This window comes from Amphiprion ocellaris, chromosome 15 (genome assembly GCF_022539595.1).
Source record: "Amphiprion ocellaris isolate individual 3 ecotype Okinawa chromosome 15, ASM2253959v1, whole genome shotgun sequence".
NCBI classification, from domain to species: Eukaryota; Metazoa; Chordata; class Actinopteri; family Pomacentridae; genus Amphiprion; species Amphiprion ocellaris.
Genome location: NC_072780.1, coordinates 377,056 through 402,621, shown reverse-complemented (window position 1 = coordinate 402,621; position 25,566 = coordinate 377,056). Strand labels below are relative to the sequence as shown.

At 38.1% G+C, this 25,566-nt stretch overlaps 1 protein-coding gene across 1 annotated transcript; it reads right to left on the bottom strand.

Moving 5' to 3' along the window:
• On the bottom strand, window positions 1-24,391 carry LOC111571068 (cell division control protein 42 homolog). Its single transcript, XM_023274135.3, has 6 exons — window positions 24,302-24,391; window positions 20,073-20,177; window positions 7,946-8,018; window positions 7,564-7,673; window positions 7,106-7,303; window positions 1-3,315 (listed from the first exon to the last, which is right to left on the bottom strand). The coding sequence occupies exons 2-6, from the start codon at window positions 20,175-20,177 to the stop codon at window positions 3,226-3,228; spliced, it is 576 nt and encodes a 191-aa protein (XP_023129903.1). The 5' UTR covers window positions 24,302-24,391; the 3' UTR covers window positions 1-3,225.
• Window positions 24,392-25,566: the final 1,175 nt, after the last annotated feature.

Below are 25,566 nucleotides of genomic sequence, written 5' to 3'. Positions count from 1 at the left end.
TTCAAGTATTGTTTTTATTATTTCCAAACACCCACAACTTCCAACATTCATCTTTCAGTACAGAGTTTCCCACATCTGGAATTATTGCTTCAGCTGTTCTGTTTTCTGCCATCAAAAGCTTATAATCAGGATTGTTTAGTTTGTCAAACCAGGTCGGCCATACTCAATCTAACTGTTGGCACTCAACCATCCAGTAATAAGTAAAAATATCTAAAAAGAAAAAAGAAATAAAAACTCCAAACAACGTGCTACGATAATGTTCCCCTACGAAACAATAAAGGAGCAAAGAAAAATATCTATAATACTTGTAATCATCCATACATTATCGGAATAAACAGTCATCTCCAAAACTATAGAGAAAGAAATGAGAAGAAAAGTGGAATTTCAGTTCATTTTGATGGGAAATACGTTCAGTTTAAGGGTTGAATAGTTTCCTAGATAACATTAGAATCAATTAATCCACCTTCTGTTGCTCAGTTTGAGAATGACGAATAAAACGTCTTTTTATTACTCTTCATTGTGCCGATTGGAATCGGCAGCATTCTCATGAAACACATCTAATATCTGAAAAACTTCTGAACCCTGTGAAGCTGCTTCTAGATAACTGAAGGTGCAACTGGTGACGCTATGGATTCAAGTCTAAACTGTGACGTTTCTTTATGTCCTCGCGTTATAATTTGGTCTACGTTTGGCCAAAGAAACGGCACAAATGAACCTTTAAACTGAGCGGCGTTCCCCTTTAAGGCCTCCAGGAGGTGCTAACACATCTTGAGGCTTCCAGTCAGGAGAAGAGAGAAGCAGGAGATCTGTGAGGAGGTGGTAAAACAGCTGTTTGCTCTTTGGCCACGTCTGCTTTAACAGTGTTAGGCTTCATTTTAAGACAAAAAGAGGGAACATTTCCACCGTGTCGACTGGTTGTAAGGAATAAGGCAGCGAATATCTCCAGTAGGGAAAGGAAATATTGTTTCTTAAGGCGTTTCCAGAGCTGGAAGATTCATTTGCTGATGTTTGACACTCATTTGGAACAATCAAAGTGAAATTAAGGCTTAAAATTCAAGTTTTCTGTGTGCAACATGAAGCCACTTCTAATAATATTCAGTTATCTGTGTTTGGTGACTCTGCACAACCATAAGTATGAGTATAAGTCTGACAGAAATCTCTTCATTTTCTTGTTATTTCTGACTATTTGATGAACAGAAATGCTACCTAAATTAAACCCTGACTGACAACAGTGGTTAAATCATTGAATTTGTAGATTTATTCTCAGTTCTGATCATCTTGGTGCTGATGATTCTGAACACCTTGAATGAAACGCCTCCAGATCTGTGTGCAGTTTAGAGTTTTTAGTCAACATTAATGAACATCCACTGTTCAATAGAGATTCTGTGTCTGCTTCTGCAGAGAAAAGGCCTCTGTTTGCCAAACATTCACGTGTTGTCAGGTGAAAACCCCGTGACTCTGACTGAATTTGGTGATTGCTCTACATTTGTAGCCAGACGACTTTAGGAGAATTTAGGAGAGAAAATTGTTTGGAAAGCAGCGTTTTCACTGAGAAAGTTTAAAATAAATTGCTGCTAGTATGCATGTAGGCACCGTGAACTACTGCATGGACGTGTGTGTGTTCTGTCAGTCAGTAAAGATCTGATCCTGTGGCTACACTGAACCTGTCGCCGGGCGGACGTGTCGTGGAACGTATCGTACATCGTAGGGTGAAGGTGAGCTTTCATTTTGGGATTGTCGTGTCTTCAGGTTTTAGATGCAAGTTTGTGTAACGTTTAAGTTAACACCTACAGGTTAAAGTTAGCTGGTACTGACAAATAAACGCTGCAGGGTGTTCATTTCCTCTGTACCTGTAGCTTCATTTCACACAATATTCACACTTTAACCCGACTGTTGTCCTGCAGGTCAAAATTGACCCGGTTAAAGGTTTGAAAATGTGGAAAGAAAAAAAAAATTCAGTGAAACTTCTGATGTCCACATTTTCAACATTTTTGGGAAATCTTTGAACATTTTTTGGTGGAAAAAAGAAATGTTAAAAATGTTTCTTAAGAACATTCACATAAAAATCGATTTTTATGTGAATGTTCTTAAAGAAAATATTAGAAGTTTTACTGATATATATGGAATCACTTTAGATATTTTTAGGATTTTTTTTGAAGATTTTTACTAATTTTTTGAAAATATTTACAAGAATTTTCTTGCCAAATTAGGGGGATTTTTTTTTTTTTTTAAATAAAACTTTTAAGGGAAACTTTTAAGGAATGATTGGAATTTTCTTATTGAAGGTTTTGCAAATTTGCAGAAATTTGGGGAATTTTTTTTGCTGAATTTTTGGATTTTTTTCAGACAAGGAAACTATATTTTTTGGTGCCCGTAAATGAAGACAACAGGAGGGTTAAGATCTGTTTCTATGCACTAAAACTATAAATAAAAGATTGCTCCATTGTTTTGTGTACATTGATTACAGTCTGCTTACATTCAGTGTAGCCATAGTTTGAGTTTCCTTTCACATGGATGAAGTCATGTTCCAGACGTCACTGACTGCTGAAGCTCTGATGGGATGTTGCCGTTGAAACATCCCATAAGGTTGAAAAGCTGCCCGGAAGCGGTGTTAAAAGCTGACGATGTGGTGCCATTTTCTCTACTGCAGACCAAAGACATAATTTTTTCCACTTCAAAACTTTTTATTTTTCCAAGTCGCGCGGTGCAGGAACCCAAACAACAGCAGATCATTAAAACTAAAACCAGCAGTTTACAGGCCAAACACGGATCCCCCCAAACTAGGTTCAGTCATTTTACATCATTCTTTAAGACTCTAATGATTTGTGCAGAGATTTTTATGACTTTCTAATGAAGGCGGTCGCCAGTTTCAGCTGTAAACGTGACTCCATCCATTGTGTATGTCTTCAAGGCATCTGAAGTTCAAACCTCTGTGCTGCTTCCTCCCATTATTAAAACCCCGTTTCCTGGGTAGTGAGGAGTGTTGTTCAAATGTGTTAGTCATATTAGGCTGACATGAATCGCCCGTCTGTTCCAAAACCACACCCAAGTTAAGTCACTACGACTGAAGGCACTGTTTAAACACGTCTGCCTCGTCCACCTCCATACCCTCCCACCCCTCCCTCGGTTCTCCCCCCCTCGGTTCCCATCTGGGTTCATCATCACCTCCCTGTCCTCCTCGTCCTCCTCTTCTTCCTCCTCCTCTTCTTCTTCTTCTGGTGGCGTCTACAACAGGACGCAGCGCTTCTTGGGTTTGTTGTCTGGAGGCTCCAGAGCTGCCAGGATGGCCTCATCAAACACATTCTTCAGTCCTCTCTGAAAACGAAACAGAAAGAGACCATGAGGAATTTTGCTTTTATCTCTGGGGAAAGAAAAACCTGAGTGGATAAATGAGAAATAAAAAGACAGAATCTCATAAAAATGCTCATCTTCTAGATCTGCTACTGCAGACAAGCATTCCTATCACTTTGTCATGTATGCATGTCCTTTAAAAAGACAAAAAAATAAAAAATAAAAATAAAAAGTAATGTAAGAACAGTCCCATTCGCAGGTGCAACTCCATTTTCCATTTTGCAGGCTTTTCAGTAAATGATCAGTGTGCAGTAGAGCTGATGGATTAATTGGATTTTATTTTCAATTTGGCTTTCAGTGATTATGAAAACAAGATAGCTGGAATAAATTAATTACTGTCACATTCAGTGCTTTCGTTTTGTCGTATGTTAAACATCCAGCGCACCAGTGTCCTGCGCTTTGCCTTTCCTTAGGCGGAATTCATTCAATACATACAAAAACAGTACAGGAGGTCCTTGACTTATGTTGGAGTTCCGTTCCAACTGATCTACGCAAGTCGATTTTCGGCATAAGTCTGCGAAAATGTAACCAAATCCGTTCCGTGCATCACGATATCCATCAGTTCTTCATAAAGTCATGAACACCAACGACTTTCATGCATGTATGAATCATTTTACTAGAAGATAACAGAATATTGTAATGGACTGATATTGTTGATGTTGAGGTTTCAATGTTTATTGTTCAGTTCCAGATTTACCTAATGTCAGTGAACGTGCCATGTTTAGTTAGCTCACCTCTGATTGGCTGAGAGTCAGCAGTAGAGAGAGCTGGGAACGGCGGCTAAAAGTTAGTGAATGTAGCACAATCCAAGGTGGCGTCCAACCAGAGAATGGAAACAAAGCCGTCTGATAGCGCCGCGTGACGATGTATTCATCTGCTCAACTAGTTCCATGTAACCAGTTCTGACGTAATGACGAAACGCCGTAAGTCAAGGACGCCGTAAACCGAGGACACCCAGTATTGTTGGTCTTTCCCTTATATCAAACACAGAAGAACACCCAGGTCTCCATGTGTGTCTCTGAAAGGCTGTGACTTTGCTCTTTTTACTGGTTCATGGTTGGACTGTAGCATCTTTACTCCTGAAGTGTGTTGAGAACAGAGTGGACACAGCACAGGATTTCTGGAGAATTATAAACTTCCGACTATGTTTGAGCTCCATCTATGCAAAGCATCTCTAAAATCCTGCAGTGACTTCAATGAAAACTATGACAATGTTGTTTACTTGTAGACTTTAACATATAAATGACTCCTCGTTACGTTCAAACCAAACAAGTTCACACACTGCAGATAAATCCATTCAGAGGCGAGTAAATTACTCCGTATTTGACAGTATAACTGAATGTTTTAATCTGGTTTCTGTGGTCACATTCCTGCAATTTCCATATGTCATTATGTTTTAGTGTTTGTGTAATTACTCACACTGCTAGAAGGGGGAGACCAAAGTTACACACTGCAGTTTCAATTTACTATGATGTAAAGTTAAAAAAAAAAAAAAAAAACAGCAACAAATTATTATCATTTGAACTTGAAATATTACTTCAATAACAGATTATTTAAAAAGCTGCTGGTGATATTCTAATTGCTCAACTGACGAATCAAACCCCAAATCGCTGCTAACAGCTTTACTCTTTACTCCTTTGGAAATGCTCTTCAGCTGTAATTTTTTGTATTTAAAACTCCTCACCTTTCACCAAGTTTAGAATCAGATATTTTTGTGGCAGTGAAATCTTATCGTGCTTTTAAGAATGTGACCAGACCATCCTTCCTCACGTGTCCTGGGCTCAGTGGAACTCACTAAGGCCACAGGTGGATTTCCTACAAGTACCTACAAAGATGATGAATGTTTCTTGTTTATCCAAATTTTGTGAAAAGGTAAGACGTGATGAAACACAGCCAACTGCTGTTCAGTCAGCCAGATCAAGACGTGTCTCGTCCTGTGATCAGTTTAGTAACTAAATGTTGCAACATGGAGCTGTTTATACCTGTCTAAACACTCGACGCAGGGAACACACAATTCTGGTTCTAGCACCATTACACTGGTTCCTCATCTATTATACAGTCTGGACACATAGGAAATCTCATTAATTAGCATTTTTTTGCATCAAGTTCACATGAATCTTGCAAAGTGCATCAACCTTTGCATCACAAATGATGGAAATCATATTGAAGATGTTGTCTGTCTGTCCATCCATCCATCCATCATCCATCCATCCATCTTCTTCCTCTTATAAGGGGTTGGGTCATAGAGGCAGCAGATGAAGCAGGTCATTCCAGGCGTCCCTCCTCCCAGCAACACTTTTCAGCTCTTCCTGGGGGATCCTGAGGCGTTCCCAGGCCAGATGAGATATATAATCCCTCCAGAGGGTTCTGGATCTGCCCCGGGGTCTCCTCCCAGGTGGACGTGTTCAGAAAACCTCCAAAGGAAGTCTCCCTGGAGGATCTGAATCAGATGTCCAAACCTCCTCAGCTGGTTCCTTTAGAGGTGAAGGATCAGCAGCTCTACTCTGAGCTCCCTCTGGATGTCTGAGCTTCTCCCCCTGTCTCTAAGGCTGAGCCTAGCCACCCTACAGAGGAAGCTCATTTCAGCCGCTTGTATCTGTGATCTTGTTCTTTCAGTCATTACCCGGAGCTCATGACCATAGGTGAGGGTTGGAACGTAGATAGATGGTAAATTGAGCAGGGATGAGAATGACAAATGGAAAAAAACTCTGAAAATGTCTGCCGAAGCCCCGAAGCCCCCTCCCCCCCGAAAATAGGCGGGTGTTGTCATTAAAAAACAGCAAGTGATGTTTACAGATAGCAATGCCGATTTCCGTTCTCACAGCTGTATCTGATTTTGCAATGCGCATTGCCGAAAGATGTCGGCAGCGGGATGGTCATCACAAGCCTCGGCTCGCGACGCGTCGGCCGGCCGGCCGCTTGCCTACCCCTACCCCCCTACAATTTTCTCAACGGATTTACACGATTCACAAAAACTATACTTTCGGCGGAAAAAAACTCGGAATTCCGCGGATCCGCGGAAAATTCTCATCCCTGATTGAGAGCTTCTCCTTGCGGCTCAGTTCCCTCTTCACCACAACGGTTTGGTAGAACACCTACATTACTGCTGCCGCACCAATCCTCCTGTCCATCCCTCGCTCCATTTTCCCGTCACTCATGAACAAGATCCCGAGACACTTGAACTCCTTCGGGATGTTATCTGTTAATAATCCTACTGAATAAAATGTTAAACATTTCCTTTCTTGAAAACATGTATTTTTCCTCCGTGTCCAGACTTTAGGGACACTCTCTAGAATTCAGTTCAAAATTCAGTTGCTAACATTTAAATCTCTACAAGGCACAACTTTTAATGCCTTATTCTGCACCTCGATGGCTGAGATCTGAATCCCAGCTACTGCTAACCATTCCACCATCCCAGATCAAAACTAAGGGTTTTTACATTTTCAGCCCCAACGTTACAGAACAAGCTCCCTGTGACTGCCAGAACAACACAGTCAGTTCCTCAGTTTAAAAAGCTTTTAAAAACACACCTGTACAGACAAGTGTTATTATAAATGTTATGCTTGGTTATTGATATTCTAAGGTTGCAATGTTTTGTGTATTTTAATGTTATATGAAGCACTTTGTAACCCCTATTTTGAAAGGTGCTATAGAAATAAAGTTTATCATTATTATCTGCCTGCTTACCTGGATGGATCGCTTAAAACTGACATGAGTTTAACATTGTCTTTTCCTGTTAAGCGTCTCTTTTTACCTGCGTAAGAGCCGAGCACTCCACGTATTTGACGGCCTTCAGCTCGCGGCCCAGCTTCTCTCCGCTCTCACAGGTCAGGGCTCGCTGTTTGTTCTTGGCCAGTTTCTCCAGAGTGTTGCTGTCATCTCTCAGATCCACCTGAGTCCCGACCAGCAGGAAGGGCGTCCGTGGGCAGTGGTGTGAAATTTCTGGCACCCACTGTGAAAAAGTGAGTCAAAGGTCAGGTCTGATAGACTTCAGCCACAACTCCCACTGGTCTGCACAAACTAAACGTCAACACAAAACAAAACTCCCCTTCCCCTTTAGTTTGTGGATGGTAAATCTGGATGTGGAAAAACAACTCTAGTTCACTCTTCTTCTAGTGCAGACCAAGATACTGGTTCTATTTACTAGTTAGGTTTGCGGATTAATGTGTCAGTAATTAATTTAAAACTAAAACAGAAACCAATTAAACAAACCTTCTCTCTGACGTTCTCAAAGGAGGAGGGCGACACGACGGAGAAACAGACGAGGAAGACGTCGGTCTGAGGATAGCTGAGGGGTCGCAGTCTGTCGTAGTCCTCCTGACCTGAAGGTGGAGACATGAAGACACTCCAATCAATAACAGCAGATTAAGGATGAAAGAGTATTTCTCTGTTAGTCTAAAGATTAACCCACCAGCAGATGTGAATTTATGTCATTAGTGGATGATTTTATGTCACTAGTGGATGATTTTATGTCATTAGTGGATGATCACAAGTTCAGAATGACACAACAAATACTAATACTACTTCTATATGCTGCTATTGTTACTATTATCCTACACAGAATTATATATTAACTGTGCAGATTCATTTTTACCTGCAGTGTCAAACAGTCCCAGAGTGTACGGTTCCCCGCCAATCATCACTGTCACAGCATAGTTATCAAACACCTGGGGGAGACAGAGGGGGAGAGGAAACGGAGGGTGGAGAGTAAGACCGAGAGAGCAGAAGGGAAGGCGAAAAAGGAAGTAAAAATGTGACAAAGACATATGATCTGGGGCATACATCAAAACAAAACAGGAAGCATGCATGTCATCTTTAACAGGCTCACGCGTGGCCGACAAACGCGACACTCAGTATCACCAAACCTTAATCTAATTCTACAACCATTTCACTTAAGGTTTCACATTATTGCAACATTTGTTAGATACCTGTTACCTGTATGAAATAATCTTTTATAATACGGAAATATTTCCTTTTAACGTCATCAAAACAAAGGTGTAAACAGGACTGAATATTCAAAAGCCACTTGGAACTACTTTGCAAACAAAGTCGGTGAACTCCACAGATTTTCCTGTTTTCCCCAGCGTGCACGTCAAAGGTCACCAGGTTTACACACCAGAACACATGAAGTGTTAGATAAGCTCTTTGTCAGCTTGAGACCTTCAGGCTGCTGCATGTTTACCAGCATACAAATACTCTGATTCATGGGAATAATCACAAAATGCCTTTAAAAATCCAGCAGTGAGTTGATTTTAACCATATCTTTGACATTTTAATAATTAAAAGTTGCTTGGATTTCTCTAAATCTGTTTTTAGTTCCCACAGTCCCCTGGCAAGATGTTTTAGAAGTTATGTAGATTAAATTTACTTACTTGAACCTAGTTGGGTAAAGGTGTGACCCCAACCAATGACAAAATGACATAAATAATGCAAATTTCTTCATGCTGCATCTTTCCCACCAAAAGCTGTGGTTAAAGGGAGGTAAAGGAAAGGAAAAGGTTGAATTCGAGGAAGTTTTGCTGGTATTTTCAGAAGTTACTTTTCTGGAAGATGTGCTTCGATTATATGGTCAAATATTTAATTAAAAGTAGGAAACGTTGGTTAACCTTCTGAACTCAAAAACCTGCCTTCAGGTTTGAAGGTGCTGTTTCTGTAGAGCTGCAGGAGTTGAGTCGGTGAATAAATCAGAGGTGTAGCGGTCTGACAGCTGCATCTTCTTACAAGTCTAGGTGCGGTTTTACCACATTGTACTGACGGCAGTGTCTCCCTGACAACATGAGCAAACAACTAAACAACTGCAGATTTTTTTGTTAATATTATTATGTAATATAACTGGTAATTGGAATAAGATGACATAACCTTTTTGCTACAAGGCCCCGCATTGATCCAGCCAGAAATAATAAGTAATATTTGAACTCTGGGAGATAATGATGTGGTCACGATTGCTGATAATTTCTAAGGACCAATTAATGGCATTTAAATGAAAAATTCAACGACTGAACTGGCTTTAATGAGTTAAAAATGACAGACAGCAATTTAAATATCCTAATTACTGAATGACAGAATGAAGAAAGTAATGGAAATGAGCTGAGCTCTCTCAGTCGAGGGAACTGCTTTGCTGCTGTCCAGGTGAGCAGAAATGTCACCTCACAGTTCCCTCCTCCCTCCTGTTTCATCACTCCCAAAGCTCCAGGCTGCTGCCACGTGCAATAACAAGAAGCACGTTCCCGACATGCCTGCTGGCCTCGGCTCTGAACTGGGAGGTGAGCTGCAGCAGGGGGTGTCTTAGAGTCACTGCGGCTGCTCGAATTGAGCACGACTTCAACATGTCGGCCTGCTGTCGCTTGCAAACACTGTTTGGTTCTAATGAAGCTCCGTATGCACAGGCATGTTCCAGATAAACTGGAGGATGTAGCCTGTAGGAGAGGAAGTGGTACATACACGGATTCAAGCTCTGATCTTTATTTAACCAGGCAGGCTCACAGCAGGTGACTTGAAATGCTCGTTGCTTGATATCAACAAGGTCTCGACACGGCACGTCTACAACTCCGACACACTTGGAGTCCCTTTTTCTGCTCTGATGGAGATGCAGCATCAGGAGGTAGAATATATTTGTTGATTAAAGTGTGATAAACAACATGTTAACAGTTTACCATATTTACCATATAAGCCAGTGGGGCCAAACTTATTTTAGTTCAGGTTCCAGTGATCCGGGCTGGTAAAACCACAGCATAACTTATGATTAACCACAACTCCAAACCTTTCCTTTGTTTTAGTGCAAAAAAAGTTCATTCTAAAAATGTTCACATTTAAGGAATTATCTTTTTACAAACTATTATGAACAACCTGAAATTTCTGAAGAAAAATAGGTTCAATTACAGCAGCATTATGCCTCAGTTTATCATTTCCACATTACAACTTCCAGATCACAGAGTCTCTACAAAGGAACACAACATTTAGTCATCTGGAACTGAATGACATAGTACTTTACTTTATGATCAAAATGACAAAAGTCAGACAAGAAAAGCCAAAAAACAACAAAAACAAGACAAAATATTACAAAAATCAGACACAGAATGACAAAAAATGAGATAAACGACAAGAAACACAACAAAAAAAGAGACAAAAAATTTGACAAAAAAGTTACAAAGCAACAAAAAATGGACAAATGACAAAAACGAGACAAAAAAAATTACACAAATGAAACAAACAAGACCGAAAATGACAAAAGCGAGAAACAAAACAACAAAAAAGCAGGGATGAGAATGACATATGGAAAAAAACTCGGAAAATGTCTGCCAAAGCCGTCCCCCCCCAAAATGTTTAAAATGTTCGTCATCCAACATAAAATGTTGTATTTGTTTGGGGGGGGATTTATAATCTCCAAGTGGTTTCAAAAAGCATTCACTGGTAATATGACAGTAATGTCCCAATAGATGAAAACAACATGCAATACCTAGGAAATTAGCCTTCTTCACTGACAAAGCGTCATAGATATTTACTACAAATGCTACTAGCAGGGAGCAAAAAAGCAGTAACAACAAAAAAAAAAGGTTGAGTAAAGATATCCCAAAAGTCACAGAATGAACAGAAATAATTCAGAAAATATACATTATGGAACGACTGACTTTTTCCAAATGAACTTTAACCCATAAATACTCAAGAGAGACCTGGAGGATCAACGTTTTTTGTTGACAATCTTGGACCCCTGGTACCTTGTCTTGGTCCTTACTGTATTATACTGTGAAGGCTATTATTCTGTCTGTATGTTGTTGTGTTTGCTTGTTTGTTTGCCATGACAACTAATAAAAAATAAAGTTTAAAAAAAAAGAAGGTACATGTTAAAAATGGGGGAGGATGTAGTCTCAGAAAACCTAAAAAAAATAAACACAAAGCAACAAAAATCAAATCAACTAATGCAAATCAAATTAAGAACTATGAGAAAGAGAAAGAACTATGACTAAATCTGCAACAAATGTTGGTCACGTTTGGCTAAACATTTATACCTTATTAAATATACTATATAACATAAACACATGATTATAAGTAGGGTTGAACAAAAATATCAATTTTTCTGCCATACTGTGATTTGATCAATGATTATCATTACAATACTAAATACAAACATGTTTATATTATACAGGTGTCGGCGCTAGCAGTTAATAATGTGGTACAAAGTGTTTATTGTTAGAGTTTAATGCAGCATGCCTTGTAATTAGGGCACAACAATTTATTCAAAAATAAAATTGTAATTTGAAACGGTGCAATTAGTAAGTCACAGAGGCTGCAGTTTGGCTGTTAAATAATGAGATTAACGCTGTAAATCAGTTATATTTAATTGCAGCAGATTGCCACTTCATAGTTGCACCTCGTACATGTAGCATGCCTGACAAACTGTGTGTCGGTGGTTTTACTAATTCCTGTGGGTTTTCCTTGTGTGGCAGTCACATTTTTGATGGGATCTCATGTGGTAACGCTCCATCACGTTTAAAATCCATTAGAAAGCAACTATTGAACTGAAGCTTTACATTAAAAAATTTAAAAATCATTGATCGAATTACAATATGTCAGACAAAATATTTATTTTCCCAATTTCTTTTTAAATCTTAAACTTTTAAAAACTTCACCATCTGACCAAATCAGAAGTTTGACATCTCATCTGCTTGATTCACCCGACATAACACGAGTTCAGTTGTGTTTTCATCAGTTTTTCAAAAAGGCACTGGGGCAACAAGAAATTTCAGAAATCTGAACGGACAAAATAAAGTAACGCTGATGTTTTCTTGTATGTTTTATGGTGATGTGAGCGCTGATGGAAAAGTTCTGTTGATGCACAGGCAACATGTTCGGGCAGTAACTGTCATGAGTCAGGAGATGGCATAACAGCTCCAGATGTTTTTGTAACCACTGGCACTTACACATTCAAGATTTTACCTTGGAACTTAAAGTGGAAAAAAAAAAATAAATAAATTTAAGTTGCAGGGTTGACACAACGGGACTTCGAGTGAGTGTTACAGAAGCTCTGGCAGCAGAGTATCACTGCACAATGGGGATGACAGCCAAATCAGTTGAAATTAGTTTGGATTTTTATCGATGCAGTCGCTAAACCAGGAGTGTCAAACTCATTTTAGTTCAGGTTCCACATTCAGCCCAATCTGATCTCGAGGGCCGGACCAGTAAAATCATAACATAATAACCTATAAATAACGGAGAAAAAATGCAAAACGAGAAACAAAGCGACAAAAACAAATTACAAAAGTCTGACAAAAACCAACAAAAACAAGACAAAACAATACAACAATAAGACACAAAACAACAAAAGCGAGAAATAAATTGACAAAAACATGTGACAAACAACAAAAGCCAGACAAAATATTACAAAAATGACAAAAGCGAGAAACAAAATGACCAAAAATGAGACAAACAACACGAAACAAAACAAAGATACAAAAAAATTTGACAAAAAAGTTACAAAGCGACAAAAAATGACAAAAGTGAGAAACAAAACAACCAAAAAATAGACAAATAACGAAAGTGAAACAAAAGAGGAAACACAAAACGACAAAAATATGAGACAAACGACAAAAGCCAGACAACAAAAAACAAGACAAAATATTACAAATATGAGACACAAAATGACAAAAGAACAATGAACAATCTAGTATTTTACTTTCTGATCCAATCAACTTGTCATGGTCTAGAAATGATTTTAAATTTATAGTTTTACTAATTTACAATCTGCAGTTAATGTCTTCTCTGGAATTTTTACCCTTTGAGGGCCGGATTGGACCCTCTGGAGGGCCGGGTTTGGCCCGCGGGCCTCATGTTGGACACCCCTGCTCTAAACCTTCTGTTGCTCAGTAGTTTGTGTTGGACGACGCACTTTGGGTTTGAAATTTTAGCTCTGAGGAAAGGCTGTTGAGTGAACTGTAAAGAACTTCTGTAAATGCTATCTGTTTTTTCCAGAATTAGAAAGCAACCTTGGACTTTACTCAGACAGACTGACAAGACAGTTCATGGTGCAACCTTCAGAAACACACCAGCAGTAATGGAAACCCAGAGCTACTAGTTAGGTCACGTTTAGACAGAAACTGTGCAATACGTTGAGGTACGGTGGAAGGGTGAGGCAAACATTTCACTAAAATACTAACTCACTGTTAACACAAACAGAAACACCGAGCACAGCAGACACAGGTTTGTGATGATGATGTGTTTGGATGGAGCTCAGACTATAGAAGCTGCTGGAAACAGTCAGATCACAACAGACTGGTGGAAAACAGCTGCACAGAAAAGTCCCCCAACAGTATCTGTGTTATTTAGAGTGACGGTTACTTCACTTTAGTCACTCTGCTCTGAATGTTCCATTCACATTTCCTGGAAGAAACCACCCAACAAGGACCCTCCAGATAAAATGCAATGGATGAGAGATTAAATTATGGTCCGCTGACCTGTTTCTAAAGGAATTATTTCCTGGACAAAACTTCCTCTCTCCTGTTTTGTTATTGTGGTGGCTGTCAGCTGACTGACAGGATGCAACACTGATGTGAAAACGCTCAGCAAAAAACACAATGAAGCAAGAAAGAAGTTTGCACAAGTTTACTGTGATGAATCTAAGCTGCAGCTCGTCCTCACAGAAAGCAGAGAAACTGATATCTGGAACTGTGCTGAGTCTGCAAACAGCAGCTAGAAGAATACAGTAGAGGTTGATGGTGTTAAAAAAAAAAAAAACACCATTATCATTTAAAATGTACGATGCTATAAAGTTGAAAGGTTTTGTCCAGAAACTGGTTCTTCAGCTGCATGATAGCTGGTCTCAAAGGTTTAAGATAAAGCTAGAGTGTTGACGTGGAGTAATAAAGCTGTTACTAACAATAGGATAACACTGGGAGGAACAGGATGTTGTGCATACAATAATAACAATGGGACAATAAGCAATAAAAAAATGCTTAACTGTTGCAGATTGACCTAAATGTTGAGCTGACTTGATGGATGTAAAACTGTGTTGTTATTCACTATGATGACGACTAAATAATTTATTTTTCTTCAAGATTTTTAAAATTAAAATGGTCTTAAAATACATTGTAATATTACAAGCTGTTTTGTCTCATCTGAAAACATCACATCTTAACTCCAGAAGTATTCTGACATTCTTCTCAGAAACATTACAGCTTAATTCTTGAATGTTGCAACAACGTTTTTCACAATGTATTAGATTATTATCTAGAATCTGAGAGCTCGTGTCTTTCCCTCTGGCAGAATCTGGCATCTGGCCCTCCTCCCGTTCAAACAGACTTTCTCATGGTCTACCTGTGAACGGGCCAACAGTCACAGCTGTTTATCTCATATGTTTGGTGAGTTGACTGAGGCACTTTCATAAACAAACAAGATGGCCGTTGTTTATGTAGGATGGTCTTTTGAGTCCGCTACTGTGTCATTATCGTACATTTTGTCTAAAAGAAGAACAATCAGCTGCACTTGCACCTGTTTATAGTCGTTTTTCACTCAGCTCGTCGTGTGTTTCGTTGCTCTGATTGGGTAAATTCCCGTCTAATTGCGTCCAGAGGTATTTCAGGCTGCACACATTTTGATTTTCATAAATTTTGACATAAAAATGAACTGAGAGGTTTCACACTAATTTGCATTTGTCTGATGATGCCATGCTAGAGTATTAAAATAAAGATAAATTAATGCAAGTTCATGGACTGTCAGCAAAATTTTTGAAATATATATATATATATCTATCTATATCTATCTATATCTATATCTATATATATATATATATATATATATATATATATAGACATAGATGTGAAACGCAAATAACACATTAAAAAATAATAGACATTAATCCACAGCAACCCTGTGATTAATCTGATTTAAAAAGTTAATTGTATGACAGCACTAATATTTTTTTGTTTTTCTTGTTAATTGACTTTTTTTTATGTATTATTCTCAAAACATTAACAAAGCTGTCACTGATATTCAAAAACTTAGAAGCATCTTTGGATACAGCTTTTGGAAAGCCAAAGCTGGATAGGCATTTAGTTTACCTGTGTGGTCCCAATCTTTACCCCCCGTTCTTGTACATTTCAGCAATTTCAGGGAAAAAAACTGCAAACTACTGACTGGACACCAAACATCAGTCAGGAACAGCTGGAGACTCACTGGTGAATGCCGATATATTAAGTAAAATATCTGTACTATGTAGAGCTACATGTTTTTCCAGTGTTGGCAACACCTTGGAAACATGTAAATAATAATGCGAAAACTAAATTATAGTGTAGGCATTATAATTGTCATATTGCACAGAAGACACGTTGACTCTATGGTTGTGCTGTTTCCATTGAGGTGCGGGATTTTATACTGCAGTTGAAAAAAATGAACCCACAGTAGAGTAGCGATAAACACCCAGGAACTGTTGAATGTTCAAAACGCTATTTGCCTTGATTTGTCAGGTATTTAACAAATAATCTTACTTCATCTATGAATGGCTGCCCTAATAAATACCTATGAGACATATTTTACATTATTCAATCCGGGATTTATGTCAACACATATCAGCGTTTCCAAAAATCTATAAATGTATTCAGGTGAGGAAAATCAACTAGAAACCTTAAATAGGATGAATAAAGTCATACCACACAGCTAAAAATAACGCATGGGGAGGCAGGTGAGAGAGATGGACAGGGAGACAGGAAGAGGAAGATAAAGTTGAGTCAGCACTGTTGCTTCTGCAATCCTCTGATCAAACTGTGCTGACCGCTGACAGATAGAGCGACGGGGTACCGATAGAAAACAGAAGAGAATTACTCATCAGTTTGCAGCCACCAGTCAGTGAAGCTGCCCATCAAGTCGGGCTATTTGAGCTATTTCCAGCCCTGCCTGTCACGAACCAAAAAAGTCAGAGCTTGCAGGATCAGTCGAGCTGACGTTAAATTCTGGACCACATTTTGCATCAGACTGCAGAGGCAGTGATGCAGCTTCCTCATCGTGCTGCTACAGCATGACACGACACTTCAGAGAGGTCACGAATCAAACAGGATGTGTACGGATGCAAGTGTACATCTGTAAATCCTGCAGGTACAAAAACACCTTGCACAAGTTAACGCACGCTGACACACAGAGAACCCAAGAATCTGACCAAACAGCAAGCAGGTGGAGAAGCTCATACAAGACAGATTTACAGCGACTGAAAAACAACAAACTGGTGTCGAAGTTTTTTCAAAATGGAACTTTTTCTAATGCGACACTTCAAAATGCACACAGCAATATGCTGTGGAAACACAACAAATGATACTGTGAAGATTTGATTTCAAATACAGCTTGCTTTCTAAAAAATGGAATTCTGAGGAATCATTTGTTTGAATCAAACAATCAAGTGCCATGCCATTCAGCGTAGGCGATCATTTCTCTGCATTTAATCCGATCTTTTGCTTTCTGCATTGTGAATGTTGCCCTTTCATGTGTAGCCATGATGTCAGTCCATCTATCATTTCCATTCTCTGTCTGCCTCGTCCTCTCAGCATTAATTTTTCCAGTTGTGACGATATTTTCCAGGGTCTCTTTCATTATGATGTGTCCAAAAAAACGCTACTTGCCGTTTTCTAATTTTGTTCAGTAGCATAGAATTTGTGTTCAGTATTTTTAAAACATCTTCATTGATTATTCTGGCTGTGTAAGTAGGGCTGGGTGATAAATCGATTTTATCGATTAATTCGAGTTTGTACTTAATGTCGATTTGTTTTAATGAAAATCGATTTTCTCATCAACATCCGCCACCAACGCCTTCCCGCTGGGCTCCCGTAGTTCAGAATGCGCCCCCCTCCCCCCCACGCTTGATACACAAACAACATGGCGGCTAGCGGTGCAGATCTAAAGACACGTGTCCACTAGATGCTATTTTCCCGCAGGGCAACGCACCACATCTGAAAATCACACCGACAGCGGTCACTAGCGAACCACAACATGGTCACATGACAGCACTGAGCAACAGCAGGCCGCTACGTGGTCACATGACCGAGCTTTCAGCTGGACAGTCCTGCAGACAAGTCGGATAAACACAGCGGCTCGGCCGCAAATTTTCCCTTTTATTTCAAAAACACGTCACCGAAAAGTATTTCTGAAAGAATTTGAAGCGAGAAATAATCTGTGCAGCAGCTAAATCTGTCCTTGTTTTAGGTCACTGACGTCTAGTTTAGAAGTTTGAGGACAGTTTCATGATGCCTGGAATCTCTGCACGCCGCATGTAATTTGCATAAAGTAGAAGTCCAGTCTACTTTATGCAAATGAGCTGCAGCCCTCTCCAGGTAAACACACCTGATCACAGCTGGAAACGCACCAACCGGACCAGTATCCCACATGCAGCGCATTTCCAGCTGTGATCCGGTGTGTTTACCTGGAGAGGACTGCAGCTCATTTGCATAAAGTAGACTGGACTTCGGTGTGCAGAGATTAGGGTAAAAAAAAACAACGGGATTTTTTGTGAAAAAATCAGAGATTTTTTTTAGGCCATATGGCCCAGCCCTACGTGTAAGATATACGTAGCATGCGTCTGGAAAATCACATCTCTGCTGCAGTGATTCTGTTTGACATTGTATTAGTATATTTTTCATTTTCGTAAATGCTGTTCTTTGCTGTTTCTTTGAATAGGTGACTGAATTCCTGCTTAAATGTGAATATTTTCAGGTTTCTTTCCACTTCTATGACAGTAAACTGAAGATCTTTGGGTTCTAGATGAAACAAGACATTTGCAGATGTCATCTTGGGCTTTGGCAAACACAAATCAACATAATTTCCTGACCTTTTACAGGTCAAACAACTGAAGTCGAACCAAAATATCTGTTGGACGATACTACAGACCTCTTATTAGAGTTTATGTTGTCCAATATACATCAATAAAAAAACTTTTTTCAACAGTGCAAAACACAGAAGGAGGGAATTTAGAATCGGTGTCAACACATAGTTTATCCAGCAGCTCCAACTCCACAACTCTCTTGTTCACAATACTGTCAGCACAATTTCTAGACCTCACAGCTGAGCAGACAGCGGTGTTTTCATGGAAAATCACCAAGTAGTTTGTGAAATACATTGGTGGAAAATTAATTAACACTATCAGCCAAAAGATCAAAATTTCTTTCTACCTATAATCTATATCAGCCATAAAAACCCAGCAATGGTTGGCCTCCACAAACAATTAATCAATTAATCAATATTCACAAGCAGGAGTTCTAGTTTAGGCAGAGCCCACTGCTCCCGGTCTTTATGCTAAGCTAAGCTAACCCTGAGGAACGTCTATCATCTCAATTAACTCTCAGCAAATCAGAAAATAAGCCTATTTTCTACTAAAAGGCAGGAATGTCCCAATCCAGTGTTGAAGATGTGGATCAGGACCAATCAAAGCATTTTTTTAACTGATCAATATCAGCATTATTGTCCACTAACCTAAGTCCAATCCTTTTACGTCTGGTGCCAAAAAAAGGAGAACACAGTTTGTTGTAGGACATAAAAGGAGTCCAATTATATTATCTGTAATATGATCATTTAAACAGAACTGCAATCAATAAAACCAATATGATAGAGCACCTGAAAAAAAAGTCTGAAGCAACAGCTGTACCAAAGCAACACAGACGAGACGATACTTTTGAAAGGGAAGAGAAATTCCCTTGTGACAGATGACAAAGCCAACCAGATTACAGAGATAGTAACTGAATCTGTTGCACTGGATGAGCATTCAGTGCATCAATGTGGTAGAAAATGCAGGTTTTCTCTATCTTTTAGAGCTTTACTATGGAAAGCAGCAAATTCATCTCTGCTTACACATGATTCAAATCAAAACAACATTTTTACGCAGTGTCTGACCTTTACAATGAGGTTCCCGACCACCTATGAGGTTTTTTTAATCAGATGTGATTGATGATGGATTTATCAAATTGAAGAGAAATTGAAATTTCTGTCGTTCATTTTTAGTATACAAGCTTTACGACAACTCTGCACCAAGGGAAAAATGTCAAAGTTATTACTGCACCACTATGAAGTTGAACTGTGCTAGTATTTGCCATTTTGAACACTCTAGTCCAACTACTATACACAGTACTAAATGGAATTGTTTTTGTTATTCTGAAAATAAAAAAAGGATTAAGGAAATAAATTGACACAGGCATTTTTTTCCATTATTAAGCATCTACATTTGACTGATTTTAATCATTTTATTGTGCTTGAAGTATGCATTATGCAACTGTACTGTCTAAGAAAAAAGTATTGGTCTGGGACTCAGTATCAGCAGATACCTGAAATTAAAGAACTCTGATCAGATCAGGGGCAGCTGATAGTCACATTCCTACAAAATGGGTTTTATTTTATTGGCCATTTATTTGAAGGTAAAAACCACAGTGAGTGCACCTAAAACGTTGTTAATCTCTCTCTGAGCAGTAAAACCATGTGCATGCTTTAGATACAGCAGCAGAGGCACTGTGATGTATTTCTCCTTCACTTTATGGTGAACGCTGCTGTACTTTTGGTGATGGATGGCTGCTTGTGGAACACACGTTAGTTTTATGTCTGTTCAGTCCACACGCTACAAGTATCACTTCCTGTGCAACAAGCGTAGAGCAGCACGCTGAGTGCAAACGGAAAATCGCACTACCCATTTCAGATACGATCAGTTTGCTGCAGAGCACAAAAAGTGTTTGTTGATTTGTTAGCATTATCAAAACATTACTCACCGTGGGGACGTATTCAGAGGGAAACTTGTTGGTGGTATAAGAGATAAGCAGGCAGGTCTTTCCCACTGCACCATCGCCAACCACCACACACTTTATAGTCTGCATCTGTGGTGGAGGAAGACAGGAAATTAAAGGCAAAACTGAGACATCTGACGAGGAATGACTTTAAACATAGCTGAAAAGATCTAATTATGCAGGTTTCAAACATATAAATGTGCATATTATAACTAATCTATTCAAAAACACACAAATACTATTAACCAACTGAACCACAAACCCCAAAGAAAGGGAAAAAATTGCCAATTTACAGCATTCACTAGCCAAAAACTGAAGAACTTTTCACTAGCTCTTCATCTACTCCTCTATGTTGTTCTTTTAATTTGGAAAACTGAACCAAATCTATGCTTAAAGTCAGATTTTAAGCAAAATCACAATTTTTAAATACCTCATTTTAAACAAATGCCAAAAATAAAGTGTTTGCTATGACCAATTTTGTGAAAAACTAAATTTCTGAGCTCCTTAGTGACTCAGCTACAACCAAAGGTCACTCTGGAAATTTTAGACTGAACTGCAGGCTGTGTTTACACAGAGCTGGGAGGTGACGGATACAGAAACCAAAACCACTTAATATAAAAAAAAAGTTGGGGTTTCAGAGGGTTAATCATTTGCTGGTATATCATCATAATTATTGAGAATTTTTGTCACTGTAAATGCTATGTATATAATATTATAATAATACCAATAATATACAAATATTAAAAACATAAAAATTACAAGAATTTCAATGTTACACCTTCATAAATGCAAAGAGATTTATAATTGTTCTGGATAATTTGAAGACTTTTTAAGGTTGTTTTTACATAGCTGGGCAGACTAAAATGGGAAGCGCTGAATCCTGTAACAGAAAATGTGGTGAAATTGCTTTTTTTTACATAGGTAATATGAAACTCCTCATTTTACACTCAACTGTGCCCCGACTAACTGAGCCAGCAGCCTGTGTTGTGCAGTTTCTCTGCTCTATTTAATATCTGACAACATTTCTCAAATCACCAGATACGATTTGCAGATTTAAAGAAACAGAGCAGAATTACTGCAAATGACACTTAATTGCTTTAAGATTAAAACATATTACCTCACTGTTGTCAGTAGTGGTGAAAGGATTACTTGATTAATCTACAGACGACTGATAGAAAGTTTGGTTTTATTATTAATTTGTGGAAAAAAATCAAATGTGTCCCAAAATGTGAAAATTTATGTGTTTTCTCATATTTCCGTGGTATTACACTGAGCGTACCTGGGGTTTTGGTTGTGCAAAATGTATGATTTTTTTTTTAACTACTTTGGAACTATTACTGAAGAAAATAGCGGGCAGGTTGATTTAAAATAGAAATGAAACACAAAAGCAGATAATCAATCGTCTGTAGGTTAATCAAGTAATCCTTTCACCACTACTTGTATGTAAAGTCTATCTATCTATCTATCTATCTATCTATAGTCTATCTATCTGTAGTCTATCTATTTATCTATCTATCTATAGTCTATCTATCTATCTATCTATCGTCTGTCTATCTATCTATCGTTTATCTATCTACCTATCTATAATCTATCTGTCTATTGTTTATCTATCTACTTATCTATAATCTATCTATCTATCATCTATCTATCTATCGTTTATCTATCTACCTATCTATAATCTATCTATCTATCATCTATGTGTCTATTGTTTATCTATCTACCTATCTATAATCTATCTACCGACCTATCTATAGTTTATCTATCTATCTATACTAGTCAGTCTATCTACCTATTTATAGCCTATTTATCTATGTATCTATCTATAGTCTATCTACCTACCTACCTACCTATCTATCTATCTACCTACCTATCTATAGTCTAACTGTAGTCTGGATGGATGGATGGATGGATGGATGGATGGATGGATGGATGGACGGATAGACTTTACACACAAGTAGTGGTGAAAGGATTACTTGATCAATGCAAGGCACTACAGATTGAGAATTTCTAAACGACTGTCGACAAATTAACCTTTCCTTCCCTTCTTTTCAGTGTCTTATTTGTTTGGGCTGCATGTAAACAACCTGCAGCTTCCAGCCCATGTGTTTCAGGTGTCAGGCTGAGTCAATGGAAACAGTGGCAGCGCTATAAAACAGTGTTTAGTCCATACTGGCTGGAGAACCTGTGATCAACCAGATGTTGAGCAGCTTGCATATCCAGGCTGCTGCTTTATTAAAAGGGACAATGGTAAAAGACATCAGCTGCCACTTCATCACTGACTCTTTGTTTGGGGGAATTTAGCAGCGGCAGCAGTTGGGGACAAGGTAAGCGGTGTCTGCAGAGACGATGACACCAGATAGAGGATTCATTCCTCAGTGATAATCCACAGACACAAGCAGACAATTATGGACGGACGACGCCGTCTTTCCCATGCGCTGCTGTTTCTTGTACACAACATTATCTGCATCAAGGTAGTCCAGCAGCTTTTAGAGATGCAGCAAATGATTACTTCACATATTTGCATATTTAGTCCACAGTGTAAAAAAACTATATCTCTATCTCTCTCTCTATGTAGGTAGGTATATTATTATAAATATTATGTCAATAGGCTACTATTTATATTACTTATTTATTAGATTAGTATTATTGTTTTAGTAGGACAGAAGCCCGAGTACTGGATTTTGTTCCTCATGTTCTTTATGCTGTGAATGACAATGAAGTATCTATCTATCTATCTATCTATAGTCTATGTATCCAACTATAGTCTATCATCTATCGATCATCTATCTATAGTCTATCCATCAATCAATCTATCTATCTATCTATCTATCTATTGTTTCATCTATCTATAGTCAGTCTAGCTATCTATCTATCTATCTATCTATTTATCTATCTATCATCTATGTATCAACTATAGTCTATCATCTATCGATCATCTATCTATAGTCTATCCATCAATCAATCTATCTATCTATCTATCTATTGTTTCATCTATCTATAGTCAGTCTATCTATCTATCTATCTATTTATCTATCTATTGTCTATGTATCAACTATAGTCTATCATCTATCTATAGTCTATCTACCTACCTATCTATCTATAGTCTATCCATCAATCTATCTATAGCCTATCTATCATCAATCTAGCTATCTATCTATCTATCTATCTATCTATCTATCTATCTATCTATCTATCTATCAATAGTCTATCTATCTATGTGGTTATTGGTCAATTAACTGATTGTCTTGGCTGCAATTAACTTTTAAGTTTGATGTGCATCCAGATAAATAAATAAATAAATCTTTACAACTTGAGGAAAATTGAACACAAGAACATATTTTGTAATAACACATAATAATATATTAAACATAATCCAGTTATAATAACTGGATTAAATCAATTTTCTTTAAGGTGCTGCCTACAGGAAACTAGAAAAACGTTCCTTCATTCAACAGTGTTGTCGGTTTAATCAAAATGACACAACACATAGGTGATTCAGCTTTAGTCCCTTAAGTGTGTACAAACTTGTAATAATAATGATTTCTCAGTTTCTATGTTTTTGAGCTCTGAATGGTTTAACATCCAACCAGTTTCTCCGAAGTGACACTGTGCTTTTCAGTCACTTCCGCATACAAAGCCATGGCAGAAACTTAGAAAAGCATACTTTCATCACGGGCCAAACCGTCAGCTAGTCAGTTCCTGTAAATTTAGAGTATTTACAGCATAAAATAAATACCTGTTGACAGTTTGTAAGAGCTACTAGACGTTCAATGTTGAAAAGCTTACTCCTGCGAGGCGAGCTAACTGTCCAGCTAAGCTGGTCGGTAGCTAACTGAAGTTACATCCGCCGGACCCCCACCCACAACGAAAAACACCGTTTAAAGTTATTTTAAAACACGTATAAGTACAAAACAACACGTCAGGGTGGTGAATGTAAACGTATAAGTAAGAGTCGGTGCCACATCTGCTCTGAATCGCAGTAAAAACCCAACCGGTAACTTTCGGCGGAGATTTCAGAGCAGAGCTAACCCGAAGTTAGCTGAAGGAAACGGTTTGTTTTGACAGCTGCCGGTGAGCCCAGTTTATCTGTCAGCGGACCAACCGAAGCGCATTTAACACAGAAACACGTCCCCTGAGTTGTACCGATGTTTCTCTGACGATGTTTCGCCGTTTTTCGTGGGTAAATCACAGTTTGGGTCACTGACAGGACCTACCTTTCTGCTCACCGCCGCCGGAGTGCTGCTAATGTGGTGCTGCGTTCAGGTGCTTCCCGTAAATGTCCACGGAAATGTGACGTGCTGTGTTCACGTTCTTAAAGGTGTGTCGGTCATTGCAATGTTAACTTTCGGTTCAGTTCAGTTTGGTTTTGTTTATATAGCGCCAGTTCACACCTGCTTATGGAAATTTACACAGAAAGATGAAGACGTTACAATGTTTTTAAAAAGTAATTGATTGCTATATTGAGGAAACTTAGATGGATTCTTTAAAATGTTAAATACAATTTTAAAGAAATAATAGATCTTAAAATTTCATTTAAGAACAGAACAAAGAATTTGTAATATTTTGTCTTGTTTTTGTTGTTTTTTCTCTGATTTTTGTCGTTTGTCTCATGTTTTTGTTGTTTTGTTTCTGGTTTTTGTCATTTTGTTTCCTTTTTGTCTCAGTTGTTTTTTTTATAATATTCTTGTCATTTTGTGTTATTCATCATTTTGTGCTTTTTTTTGTCTCCCTTGTGTTGTCTACTTTTTTGTTGTTTTGTTTCTCACTTTTGTCATTTTTTGTCTTGTATTTGTCATTTTGTCCATTTTTTGGCACTTGATTACTTTTTTGTCTAATTTTTGTCTCTTTTTGTTTTGTTTGGTTGGGGTTTGTTGCATTTTTTTGTCGTTTCATTTCTTGATTTTATTTTTTATGTCTCATTTTTGTCTGGCTTGCATTTTTTGTCTTATTTTTGTTATTTTGTCTTTTGCTTCATTCTTTGTTTTGTGTCTCGTTTTCGTCATTTTGTGTTTTTTTTGTCTTGCTTGTGTTGTGTTGTCTATGTTTTTGTCATTTTGTTTCTCGCTTTTGTCAGTTTTGGTCTTGTTTGTGTCATTTGTGTAATTTTTTTCCTCATTTTTGTCATTAACTTTTTTGTCTTTCTGTAACAGTTTTTGTCAGATTCTTTGCCTCATTTTTCGTCGTTTTGTGACTCGTCTTTGTCATTTTGCAACTCGTTTTTGTAATATTTTGTCTTGTGTTTGTTGTTTTTTTTGTCTTTTCTTGTCTGACTTTTGTCGTTTTGATCATAAAATTGTTTTGTGCCTTTGTAGAAGCACAACAATGTAACACGGGCCACATTAAAAGAGAAAAGAAAGTGTGGAGTAAAGTTCACTAAAAATTAACAACAATAGTTCATAAAATAATAATAAAAATTCATCTAAATGTTGAACTAAACATTGTCATGGAGTGAGAGGTTTATGCTTTTTTAGGGTCATTT

What these genes read in the sequence shown, in the direction of transcription:
- LOC111571068 (XM_023274135.3), bottom strand. Translation starts at nt 20,177, where the DNA reads ATGCAGACTATAAAGTGTGTGGTGGTTGGCGATGGTGCAGTGGGAAAG. An exon ending in TTGAGAACGTCAGAGAGAAG is followed by an intron (nt 7,304 to 7,563) that starts GTTTGTTTAATT and finishes ACTTTTTCACAG; the next exon opens with TGGGTGCCAGAAATTTCACA. An exon ending in AGTGCTCGGCTCTTACGCAG is followed by an intron (nt 3,316 to 7,105) that starts GTAAAAAGAGAC and finishes TTTCGTTTTCAG; the next exon opens with AGAGGACTGAAGAATGTGTT.